Source organism: Salminus brasiliensis, chromosome 18 (genome assembly GCF_030463535.1).
Source record: "Salminus brasiliensis chromosome 18, fSalBra1.hap2, whole genome shotgun sequence".
NCBI classification, from domain to species: domain Eukaryota; kingdom Metazoa; phylum Chordata; class Actinopteri; order Characiformes; family Bryconidae; genus Salminus; species Salminus brasiliensis.
The window spans coordinates 1,180,306-1,193,891 of record NC_132895.1 but is presented as its reverse complement, the minus strand read 5'-3'; the positions used below and the strand labels follow the sequence as shown (position 1 = coordinate 1,193,891).

The 13,586-nt window shown below is 42.3% G+C and overlaps 1 protein-coding gene across 3 annotated transcripts in view; it reads right to left on the bottom strand.

The window, feature by feature from the left end:
- Positions 1-8,108, bottom strand: part of gabra1 (gamma-aminobutyric acid type A receptor subunit alpha1) — a 50,214-nt gene extending 42,106 nt beyond the window's left edge. The window contains exons 1-2 of one of the 3 annotated variants that reach the window (XM_072662711.1): positions 7,839-8,108; positions 1,760-1,856 (exon numbers count right to left, since the gene is read on the bottom strand). In XM_072662711.1, coding sequence (XP_072518812.1) covers positions 1,760-1,833 — 74 coding nt within the window. In that variant the 5' untranslated portion in view covers positions 1,834-1,856; positions 7,839-8,108. Of the gene's footprint in view, positions 1-1,759; positions 1,857-3,360; positions 3,461-3,888; positions 4,068-7,838 lie in introns of those variants that run through there. The other 2 variants (XM_072662712.1, XM_072662710.1) reach the window with 2 other exon arrangements.
- Between the last annotated feature and the right edge of the window lie 5,478 nt (positions 8,109-13,586).

Below are 13,586 nucleotides of genomic sequence, written 5' to 3'. Positions count from 1 at the left end.
AATTAAGTAAATAAACATCATGCTGTAGGATAAGGGTGCCAAAACGCTGTATATTCATCCGTATCAATAAGCAATAATAAGCAATAATAATCATATGTATTAAATATGTGTAAAGTAACAATATAATAAGATTATATATATATATATATATATATATATATATATATATATATATATATATATATATATATATAATACTAATAACATCTACCATTTATATTTTATTTATATATATATATATATATATATATATATATGTATTCCTGTGTGTATGTGTATTATTACAGGGGTACCTATACATAACGATGATAGCAATAATAAGCAGTGTACTTGAATACAAGCTAAAATTAGTGTCCGAACATAAAGCACATATCAGGTCATGTTCAGCTGCTGTGAGCCTGCATTTTAACTGCGGACGAATCGGATCAGGATCTCTGTGTCCAGCTGAAAGCTTTACCTCCATCTTTTCACAGAATTACACAATCCCACTGTCCTGACCAAAGCTGAGGCCAAACATCCCCCCCATCCCTTCCCTTCTCCGAAAGAGAACGTCTGCAGCCCTACACTCCGACACCAGCAGGCCCGTCACTGGGTCTGCGTGGATCAGATCATTTCTCAGTGTCACACACCGACACACGGACATCGCAGCACGGCCCCCCAACCTTCCCACTCGCCTCCACTTCGCGTGACCTTGTTCGAACTTCCCAGCTCGCAGTGCGATCACAGAGTCGTCCGCAGTGTGGGGAGGCTAATGCGAGTGGGAGCCAGGTAAGCGTTTATAGGGATTTGCATTAGAAATCCTGTTCCGGGGTTATTCAGTGGATCTGTGCTGTAGTTCCTGTTAGCACCAGTACAGAACCAGCCAGTCGCTTTATCAATCCCCAAAACAAGCTCCACCATCCTTCCACTGCAGCGCTGCAGGAGCAAGCCCACTGCCTTTAATTCTCTACTTGTGGCTTCCTGTCCCAGCCTTAAGGGGATTAGTTCCCAGCTGCAGATTATTTTTCCTGCTGTCTCAATGAGGGCGGACGCGGCTGACTTTAGTTTGAACCACCTAAAGCCACAGATTTCCCAGAAAAGCGGCTGACCAGAGGAACGTACGTACCTCTCGGACTGACCATCAGTGTAAGCTAAAACACGGCGTCCCAATACTTTTGTATATCGTACTATACTACATAGACAAAAGTATTGGGACACCCGCTATTAAGGGTTTATAATATTATAAAAAGGGTTTTGTTGGGGTCACTGTCTATACATGCATTGGAAGGGGTGTCCAGATATATTTGGACACATGTATATAAATATAAACAGATAGACTGATATATAGAGATCAGAAAAACAGAACCTATAGGATATATATATATATGTAATATGTCATATACAGATTTAGGCAGCAGTTTGGACACCCCTGTTCACAGGACACATAATGTTGATGTTCTATAAGAATCATATAGACACTTAAATATGATATTTATCTTATATTTAATAAATAATAAATATGATATTTATTTTTAGAACACAATTTGTACTTGTATTATTTGTATTATTTGAAAAATAATAATAACAGAATATTCCTTCATTTGCATATTTAAATGTGTTAATGAAGTTAATTAGCCTCAGAACATATATGGGATATGTAAAATTGTTTAATAATAGATGTAAATGAGTATAGATTATAGATTATAGACTATTTGATCCACCTGAAACCATATTTATAAACATTTAAAAGAAAAAGTGCTGAAGTGAGGAATGCACGTACCTTTTGCTACTGCCCCAAACGTCGACCGCCAGTAAACACGCCCAAATCCAGGCGGCTCCCAGCCGACCCCACATGCTTGCAAAGGAGCGGTTCCTCACTGAAATGGAGGAGAAACAAGGAGACGTTAGAACTGCATGGAGAAGTTCTGCTTCACTGCAACCAAAGAGCAGATATAACCCAGCTAATCCACCCGTTCAGTCCATGCGCTCAGGTCCGAGCGACAAAACAGTGCCTACAATCAGACCCAAAGGGCCCGTAAGCTGCAGGTTAGCCACACTCGACCCGGTGCACCTTAACCCTCCTGCTGTGTTATGGGTCAAACTGACTGGTTTCAAAGTTCAAACATACAGAAAAATACTTTTTAAAATGATTTTAGACTCTAAAACGTTTTCTGTTGTTTTAAATTAGTGTCATAAACATGCAAATGGAAACTGACTTGAAACTTAATGAGGGTCAAATGATGGCCTGTCACACAACCATCAACTTCAAAAGAGACTCATATTTGCTCATATTTGAGAATGCGGGGTCAGATAAATACACAAATAAATACATTTAAAAATAAGATTAGAAAAATAAACAAAATAAGACAATACAAAATAAAAATTAGCTTTTGCCCAATTTACAGACAAACACATCTTTTTGTACCAGAAAGTAACAATAAATAAATAATAAAAGTAAACCATCATAATTTGGAAATATTTACATATATAGTTTTGGAATATATACAATGTGCACAACATTAAGTGTCCCATATGTATTATATATATTTACATTATATAACAATAATACGTCCCTTATGTCTTAACAACAATAAATGTCTCATATATATATATATATAACAATAATCTGCCCCTTTGGATGATATATGTATATATGTATTATATTCACATTACAGCAGTTGAACACAACTTAAAAGCTTCTGCACTGAAACTACCTCCACTTTGCACGCGTGCACACGCCTCCCTGACCTCATCTATGCTTTGAAGTGTGGCTCGTGCATGAGCCCTTCGTGCTTCAAATGCAGTAGCACGCGAGAAAAGTGCCATCACATATTCCAGCGCGAGCAGGCAGGAGTTAAAGATCCAGTGTTGCTCCAGAAAATAACCTTTACTTTACTGCACTATGCATGCTACACACACACACACACAGCAGCAGCACACACGTTTTCACCTCGAGCCAGCAGAATACACGCATACACACACACGCGCGCTCGCGCTGCCTTCAAATGTGCACCCAAAAAGGCATAGGCTATAAATAGAGACTGCAAATATCACAATTAGCACAGTTAACACGGCGCGTCTCGCGCGCACGCACGTGAGGAGCACATCCCGGCACGAGATCGGCATGCAAATCTTCGCTCGCTCGCTTGCGCTCTCTCTCTCTCTCTCTCTCTCTCTACCTCTCTCACTCCCTTTTTAACATCCAAAAAACACCATCGTGCTCTCGTTCTCTCTCTCTCGTGCATCTCCCCCGAGTGCCCCTTTTTTACGCGTTTTACGCATAGGCACGAGACCTCCTTAAAAAAACACTCTTCACGCACGAGACACGCTGCCAGAACGAACAGGGATGATCAGGAGATCGGTGTGAAAAAGTGAACGCACCCCCACTCCGTCCCGGTGTGCTATGCTCTGGTCCTGCTCTGTATGGAGCCGCGCGCGCACAGAAGCCACGTACACAAACACACATGAGCCGGGGTTTGGCTCAATAGCTGGCACGAGACGAAGCGCAGCGTGCTGAATGGGGGCGGGGGCAGAGGGGAGAGAGCTAGCTGTGAATCGGGAACTCGGTCCACCTTAAATAGTGCTGCACCGTTTAAGGTGGTAAGGGTTCTCACGCGCGCTGGGAGCTATGCACACTCGTGCCCCCGCGTATATACGCGTGCATAGTCGTAAGCAAGCCCCCTAACAACCAAAACAAGCGCACTTTGCATTGATTTGCATTGCATTGCATTACAATGCATGCATGCATTCATGCATGCACGCGCAGCCAATGGGAGGCAAAAGCAGTCCTAAAAGAAAAAGTGCACCCCCACTGTAGACACAGACACACACGAATACACACATACATACACACTGCATCATGCACATCCTATCTCGCGTGCACATGTCAGAGCATCAAGCATCACTTACATGCACTGCAAACTTCCACCGATCTGCTGCTCCTGCTGCTGCACGCGGACGCAAAACAGCCCAAATAAAAGCCCCCCAAATCGCAACCCCCCGTCTCTCTCCGTGCACGAGCTGATCTGTGCGGCCACTAGTAGCTCGGAGGCTCCAGCAGAGGATGCTGACGGTGCTGAGCGTGCGCAGCTTCACCAAAAAAGGGTAACAAAAAAAAGGAAAAGTCTCCACTGTCGCTCTGCAGCTCAGCCCTCCAAAACACAGCCCTGCACTACACTGTGCTTCTGCCTGATCTGAGGAGTCCACACAACACACCTGCTTCAGGTAATCAGGGCTCATTATGCACTGCTTTAATCACGTGAGCAGGTGTTTACCGCTTTAAAGGGCGCAGAGCCTGGACGACTGACCCCTGCTCCACGCTCTGTGGGTCAGTAAGAGTTTCTAAAGAAGCTGCAGAAACAGCCGGGTTAACGTGCTGTCTTTGTGATGTCACACATATCTGTTTATGTATGCGCACATATAATATATATATATACATACATATATAATACACAGCCTGGACTGATTTCTAAACGATCAGAGCAGAGCCTTTTCACACAGGCTTTATCAGCTACTTTTTTGATTATGCACAATAAAGGACAGCCAATCGGAACAGAGGATATTTGCATATTCTACATAAGCCAGTTTAATTCTTTAATTAATGTGTTTTTTGTTGTGATGTCACAAAAATTAAACATGTACATTCCTCTGCTTTTTCTGCAGTAGTTTAGCTCCGCCCATCCCCAATAATGTTATAAGGGGTGTTTTAGACCCGCCTACTGACAGCCAATCAGCACAGAGCATATTTACATAAATTATACATAAATATAATTCACATAAAGTATCAATTTATGGGATTGTTGTGATGTCACAAAACCTAAACTATATATATATATACATATATATGCTGATTTTAGCTCCGCCCACTGTGTTTTAGACACAACTACTATTTTAACAAGACACATTATAGAACAGCCAATCAGCACACAGCAAATTTGCATAAAATGACCTGTTTAATTTTATGGGATAAACCTTTACATTGTTTGCTGATTCTGTAGTAGTTTAGCCCCGCCCACCCATGATGACGTTAGGAGAAAGGGGTGGTTTTCCCAGACTACTTTTTTTTAACAAGGCACAAAATAAGGACAGCCAATCAGCACCAGGTATATTTACATAAATTAGCTTGTTTGATTCTAAGGGGCTTTTGTGATGTCACAAAACCCAAACCATGTATATATATATATTTATGATTCAGTGGTGGTATAGCTCTGATTACCCATCTATAACAGTAACACTTTTTTAAGTCCAGACTATTTTTAAACAAGGCATAAAATAGTACAGCCAATCAGAACACATCTCATTTACATACAGTTTATTAGCCTGTTTAATTCTAATAGGTATCTTTTTTTGTGAACATAAACTAAAATATTTACATACATAAGTCTATCTAATTAGCTGCAGTAGGTATGAAGCACAATATATGACAGCCAATCAAAACAGAGCTCATTTACATACAGTATATTAGCCACTTATTTAATTCTAAGGGGTTTTTGTGATGTCACAAAAACAAAACATTTACATAAATTCTCAAGTCTGTAGTAGTTTAGCTCCGCCCATCACAATGAGGGTTTAGCCTACTGCTTGTTGAAAAAAGCACAATATACAACAGCCAATCTGAACAGAGCTCATTTACATATAGTTTATCAGCCAGTTTAAGTTTAAGGTTTTTTTTTTGCATAGGACTGCTGTTCTAGTAGTTTAGCTCCGCCCACCTTCAATGAAGGGTGGTTTAGCCTGGACTACTTTTTAACAGTACCTAGTCTAGCACAGCCAATGAAAGCATAGCTAATTTACATATCAGCTTATTTTTAATGATCCGACAAAGAATTAAAACATTTACATAAGTCCATCTACACTGCAGGAGTTTAGCCCCGCCCATTCACAATGAATAAGTAAAGGATGCTTGAGTATTTTTAAATATTGGACGGCCAATCAGAACAGAGCTCATTTGCATATAATATATTAGCCTGTTTAATTCTGAGGGGTTATGTGAACTAAAACTAAAACCTGTGCTTCTGTCAACCTATTCACCCTGCATCCGCCTACCCCCACTGAAGTTTCCATCCTACTTTTAGAATGAGGTGGTAGCCAATTAGAGCAGAGCTCATTTACATATGCATTACAGGAACAGTCTGTTTATTTTAAGGGGAGACGAGAGTGAAATTAATGGACAGTTTTTTTACAGCAAAAATGACTCTACAAAGTTCTGAAAGGGCAACAGTGGTGGAACCGTAGCAGAGAACCATTTAAGCATTCAAGTGATTCTTTAAACTGTCATAATAATAATAATAATAATAATAATAATAATAACAGTAATATTACTAATACTGATGATAATAGTAAAAATAGTCCTAATAATAATATAAATATTAATACCAATGCTCACACTAATACTAGTACAATATACACAATCTCTTTCTCTCTCTCGCTATATATATTATATATATAATTGATATATATATATATATATAATTTGTAAAGGGTTCCTTTTCTGTGCTATAGAACCTTTTTAAAGGTTCTACAAAAAACATATTCAAGGCATTTAAGCAGACAATGAATTATTGGGCTGTCATGATTAATAATAATAATAATAATAATAATAATAATATTAATAATCAGAATGCTCCTATAAAGTAAATATAATGGCTCTTTGACTCATAACAATAGTGGAACCTTTTTTCATAGTATATAGAAGCCTTTTGTACGAGGTTCTATATTTAAAGGTTTAATCAGGCAAATAACCATTAAAGTATCCAAATGGTTCTCTGGCTGTCGCTGTTGTAATAATAATAATAATAATATGAATAATTAAAGAATAATAATAATGAATATGGTGGGCAACAAGAGTTCTAGAGAGCACTAAAAGAGTTATCTGACTTATAACACCAGTGGAACTCTTTTCGGTTCTATACAGCAGCCCTCTCAAAGCTCGCACATTTACAATTTAACAATTAAAATGGTTCTTTCAATATTTACGGTTCTGAAAAGAACCCCTGTAGGACACTTGGAGAACGAATGCGACAGTGTGAAAGTAACACCCATCAAAACTGCACCCTACGGGCTCTTTAAGTGCTGACGATATGCATAGAAACGCATACCGTGACGTAACGCATCACGATACCGGACAGCGCTCGGTCATATCGCTCAGCCCTGCTGGAGCAGCGGTGCTGAAACTGGGGCTGGCTCTCGGTTCTCTGTCAGAATGGAAGAATGAAAGGTGGACCCCCAAATCCCCCACCAGCCTACACAGCCCTACACTCATCCGGTCCCCCCCCCCCCTCTCTCTCTCTCTCTCTCTCTCTCTCTCTCTCTCTCTGTTTTATGACGTGTTACACGCTGCACAATTTCGCTCGCGCTGCTGTCGACTTAATCTCTTTGCAGTGGCTGCAAAACATCAAATCCTCTTACATTTCCCTCGCATTCCCTCCCTCTCTCTCTCTCCCTCTCTCTCTCTACCTCTCTCTGTCTCCCTCTCTCTCTCTCTGTCTCTCTCTCTCCCTCCCTCTCTCTCTCTCTCTACCTCTCTCTGTCTCTCTCTCTCCTGCATCCCTCTCTCTCTCTCTACCTCGATCCGTCGCGATTTGTGATGCATTGACCATCAACACACTCCTGTGGCTTCTACACACACACACACACACACACACACTCTCTCTCTCTCTCTCTCTCTCTCTCTCTCACGCGCGCTCTCTCACACAGACACAGTAATGCACTAATGCAGCAGTGTCCAAAATATTACAGCACCCATCACTTGATGCATATGGCTACTGCACTGCATCTCTCTCTCTCTCCCTGTATATCTCTGTGTCCCTCTACCTCTCTCCACCACCCTCGCGTGCTAACCTGCTCGCGCGCAAACTCACCGTCTTCAGAACGCAGGAGAAATCTCCCAAAATGGACCAAAACAACAGAAACACCCCAGAAATGTGAAGCTCCTCAGATGAGGGATGTCACGCGTCTGCTCTTCCTCTTCTCCTCCTCCTCCTCCTCCTCCTGCGCTGCAACGGCTCGAGCTGAAACAGGGCTCCTCCGCGAGCACAGTCGAATGCGTGCGTGCGCGTGTGTGTGAAAAAGAGAGAGTGAGTGTGTGTGTGTATGTGTGTGTGTGTGTGTGTGTGTGTGTGTGAGTGAGGGAGCGAGAGAGCGAGCGAGAGAGAGAGAGAGCGAGAAAGAGAGAGAGCGAGAGAGAGAGCGAGAGAGAGAGAGAGCAACCGTGTGCGTTGCGTGCGCGTGCGTGAGTTTTTATTTTTTTATTTTTTGGACTCATTTACGCATTAGGGAACCCAGATGGCATTTTAAAGAGGAGAGAAGCGCGCGCTCACAAACGCACAGGCACGAGCGCGCGCGCCCTCCCTCCCTCCCTCTCTCTGTGGCAGATTGGTTGTGTCTGGAGGATGGTGCAGAAGGACGCGCGGACGACGCACGTGAGATAAACACAAACACACACACAAACAAACAACAACAAACTGTGGAGAGAGAGAGAGAGAGAGAGAGAGAGAGAGGGAGGGAGAGAGGGAGAGAGAAACAGTGAGAGAGAGAGAGAGAGAGAGAGAGAGAGAGAGAGAGACAGTGAGAGAGAGAGTGAGACAGTGAGAGAGAGAGAGAGACAGTGAGAGAGAGACAGAGAGAGAGAGACAGAGACAGTGAGAGAGAGAGAGAGAGAGAGAGAGAGACAGTGAGAGAGAGAGTAAGACAGTGAGAGAGAGAGAGAGAGACAGTGAGAGAGAGAGAGAGACAGTGAGAGAGAGAGTGAGACAGTGAGAGAGAGAGAGACAGTGAGAGAGAGAGAGACAGTGAGAGAGAGACCGTGAGAGAGAGAGAGAGACAGAGAGAGACAGTCAGAGAGAGAGACAGAGACAGAGAGACAGTGAGAGAGAGAGTGAGAGAGAGACAGAGAGAGAGACAGTGAGAGAGAGAGTGAGAGAGAGAGAGAGAAAGTGAGAGAGAGAGACAGAGAGAGAGAGAGAGACAGTGAGAGAGAGAGACAGTGAGAGAGAGAGAGAGAGACAGTGAGAGAGAGAGACAGTGAGAGAGAGAGTGAGAGAGAGAGAGAGAGAGACAGTGAGAGAGAGAGTGAGACAGTGAGAGAGAGAGAGAGACAGTGAGAGAGAGAGAGACAGTGAGAGAGAGACAGTGAGAGAGAGAGAGACAGAGAGAGACAGTCAGAGAGAGAGACAGAGACAGAGAGAGACAGTGAGAGAGAGAGTGAGAGAGAGAGAGAGAGACAGTGAGAGAGAGAGTGAGAGAGAGAGAGAGAGACAGTGAGAGAGAGAGACAGAGAGAGAGACAGAGAGACAGTGAGAGAGAGAGAGAGAGACAGTGAGAGAGAGAGTGAGAGAGAGAGAGAGACAGTGAGAGAGAGAGAGAGAGACAGTGAGAGAGAGAGACAGTGAGAGAGAGAATGAGACAGTGAGAGAGAGAGAGAGACAGTGAGAGAGAGAGAGAGACAGTGAGAGAGAGAGTGAGAGAGAGAGAGAGAGACAGTGAGAGAGAGAGAGAGAGAGACAGAGAGAGAGAGAGACAGTGAGAGAGAGAGAGAGAGAGACAGTGAGAGAGAGAGAGAGACAGAGAGAGAGAGAGAGAGAGAGACAGTGAGAGAGAGAGAGAGACATGATACACACAATCTCTCTCTCTCTTCTTTCTGATCCTCTCTTTATCACACCCCCTTCTTCTCTCACCTGTCTCTCTTTCTCTTGTTTTGGTGGTCTCTCCTCCCTCTCAGATGAACCCCCAGAGCCTGACAGTGATCTCCTCACCCAGGTTTCAGCACCACGGACAGAAACACCAACCCTCACCTCTGCCAAACTCCTACACTTCACCCGCCTGTAGCTCCACCTTCCTGTTTCTAATAAAGTGGCCAGTGAGTGGAAGCACGAGGTAGGTGTTTCTAATAAAGTGGCCAGTGAGTGGAAGCACGAGGTAGGTGTTTCTAATAAAGTGGCCAGTGAGTGGAAGCACAAGGTAGGTGTTTCTAATAAAGTGGCCAGTGAGTGGAAGCACGAGGTAGTGGGTGTTTCTAATAAAGTGGCCAGTGAGTAGAAGCACGAGGTAGGTGTTTCTAATAAAGTGGCCAGTGAGTGGAAGCACGAGGTAGTGGGTGTTTCTAATAAAGTGGCCAGTGAGTAGAAGCACGAGGTAGGTGTTTCTAATAAAGTGGCCAGTGAGTAGAAGCACGAGGTAGGTGTTTCTAATAAAGTGGCCAGCTCATGCAGTTCAGCACAGTTCAGTTGTAGTTGAGTGGATCTTTCTTCAGCAGTAATTGTCCCAAAGCAGTTTGTCTAGGAAGGCGTTGCTCAGGGAGACAGCGTGAGGAGCTCTCCACAAGCATGATGAAGAACCACTGAGAGGAACCAGAGCTCTACTGGAGAACCCACCCTGCTCTGGGCTGGGTAGGGTAGGGTAGGGTAGGGTAGTTAGGACAGAAGTAGGGCGAGATTAAAGAGAAGCAGTGGAGTCAAACAGAGGAGATGTACTGTAGAGGAGATCAGAGCAGAGTGCTCAGTCATTATTGGACTGTTTGTGATCAGACTTGGTTCTCATTGGCTGGAGAGAAACACATGGAGATAAAATGACTCACTGCCATTCTGGCAAAGCATTTATTTATTTATTCATTTATTTAATTATTTATTTATTTGTGGAGGGAGTAGCTGCAGAGTGACCTTGAACTGGTGAAATAAATATATGTACAATATCACTGGTAATGCTAATATTCAAATGAACAACAATATTAAAATAAGAGAGAGAGAGAGAGAGAGTAACTAACTGAAGAACTGATGAAGTTAAAGAGGAGCAGACGGTCAGAAACAACCAGTGTCCAGTGAGTGGAAGCACAAGGTAGGTGTTTCTAATAAAGTGGCCAGTGAGTGGAAGCACAAGGTAGGTGTTTCTAATAAAGTGGCCAGTGAGTGGAAGCACAAGGTTGGTGTTTCTAATAAAGTGGCCAGTGAGTGGAAGCACAAGGTAGGTGTTTCTAATAAAGTGGCCAGTGAGTGGAAGCACAAGGTTGGTGTTTCTAATAAAGTGGCCAGTGAGTGGAAGCACAAGGTAGGTGTTTCTAATAAAGTGGCTAGTGAGTGAAAGCACAAGGTTGGTGTTTCTAATAAAGTGGCCAGTGAGTGGAAGCACAAGGTAGGTGTTTCTAATAAAGTGGCCAGTGAGTGGAAGCACAAGGTTGGTGTTTCTAATAAAGTGGCCAGTGAGTGGAAGCACAAGGTAGGTGTTTCTAATAAAGTGGCCAGTGAGTGAAAGCACAAGGTTGGTGTTTCTAATAAAGTGGCCGGTGAGTGGAAGCACAAGGTAGGTGTTTCTAATAAAGTGGCCGGTGAGTGGAAGCACGAGGTTGGTGTTTCTAATAAAGTGGCCAGTGAGTGGAAGCACGAGGTTGGTGTTTCTAATAAAGTGGCCAGTGAGTGGAAGCACGAGGTTGGTGTTTCTAATAAAGTGGCCAGTGAGTGGAAGCACGAGGTTGGTGTGACGAGTGAAGCTCTGCTGGATCAGCTGTGAGGAACTGAAAGCAGCATCATAACAAACATTGCCCCCTGTTTTAAGGTGGAGCCCTGTGGAGCTTCCTGGTTAATTATAATATCTAGAACCTAGATCAAACAGCCGTTATAATTCCGCACTCGTTGACTCATTGACTCCCCTCACCCACCGCACCCCCCTTATTGAACCCTATAGGCCCAACACCTCAACTCCTCATCCTCAAATGGCATGAGCTCCATACTGTTTCACTGCAGTCACTGAGAACTTTACAGCAGCTAAAATAACCTACAAAATCTTCAAATTAAAACGACAAAATTGCCCTGGGTTTAATTTAATTAAGCCCTTAATTAATGACTGTATATGATTAAATTATTACAGTTTATCATTACAGCAATATACAGTAATAACTCCAGAGCAGAGGGACGTAATTAAACTTCAGTAAGGTCCAGTTAGAGAACACTTCCTCAAGCCAAGGTCCAGAACTTCCGAATGTCTTCAGTGCCAGAGCCTGTAAACTGAAGTAGCCTAGTAGCTCTACCAATACTGCTATACTATACAGTCAACAACTGTCCGTCAAATCAAATTACAGTACAATTACAGTTCAGCAGTATTTACTGTGAGTTATGAATCATAAACACTATATTTAATAAATGTTCTTTTCTCATTTCAGTAAAAAATCTAATCTTACCCCTTAACCCTGCTAGGCTTATCACACACTAGGAATTCTGTACAAGCTGGTGAGGCTATTCTTTGATAATAAATAAAGTTTGTAATAAAAATGGCAGCTTAATAACTTAATAATCTGGCAATCCTGCTCAACATTACTGCTTTGTTATTTTTTCAGACCCAATTTTAGCCAATTGCCCACTCATTAGGACTGGCACATGCTTCCTCCAACACATGCACAACCAGCCACCACCTCTTTTAGAACTTCCACCGATGCAACCAACATCACCAGGCAACCAACCCGCTCTGAGGAAAGTCCCGGGTACCCAGCTCTGATGCATCGGCTAGTAAACACCTGTGATGGCCAGCGTCACCCCGAAGTGATGTGGAAAGAGAGAGAGCGCCATCTACCCACCCAGACAGAACAAGGCTAACTGTGCTCTCTCAGGCTTCGGCTGCTGATGGCAGGCAGCTGGCTGACCTGGGGCTCAAACCAGTGATCCTCGGATCATACGGTCATTACTGCTGTTCATAATCACTGTGCATGAGGATATGATTCTTAATAAAAGCTCTATAAATAACATTCTTAATAAAATTAACTACTATGTGTGTGTGTTTGACCCTCACTTCAGTCACTTCAGTGCTCATCATCTGATTGGCTGAGTAGTGGCACATGTGATATTTACTGCTAAATCTGTGCTGTAAAGGCTAGAAAAGCTACACAGATTTAAATAAACGCTCTGTAAACGTAAAACAATGGCAACAGTTTATTGTGTTTAGGACCAGGTCCAGATAGGACAGACTCTGGGTCCAGACCTGGGCCATGGTCCGCCTGTTATTGACCTTTGCTTTGGATCGTATACATATATTATTTTTTCTCCCAGACTGGTTCTGCCAGTTAGCCCTGTCCAGTACTAAATAATTAATACAAATATACAAATACAAATAAAAATACTAAACAATCCATAGTGCCTGCTGAAAAATCCATAATTGATATCTAGTAATTAATTGTGTACACAGAATAATAATAGTATATACTAAATAATTCATAGTAGATACTGAATAATTATTTGTATATACTGAATAATCCATAGTGGATACTGAATAATTAATTAAAGATTTTGAATAATTCATAGTGTAGACTGAATAATTAAAAAAAGTTGTTTTAATAATTCTTAGTAGATACTGATTAATGAATATGAATGGCAGTGAATATTAATAAAAATATTTTCGAATAATTCATAGTGGAGACTGAATAATTACTTGTATATACTGAATAATTCATAGTGGATAGTGAATAATTAATTAAAGATTTTGAATAATTCATAGTGGATAGTGAATAATTAATTAAAGATTTTGAATAATTCATAGTGGAGACTGAATAATTAATAAAATATTTTCATAGCACCCCCTAGCACTAGCAACGCTCCCAACACCCAGGAGAGAGAGCGCCATCTACCCAC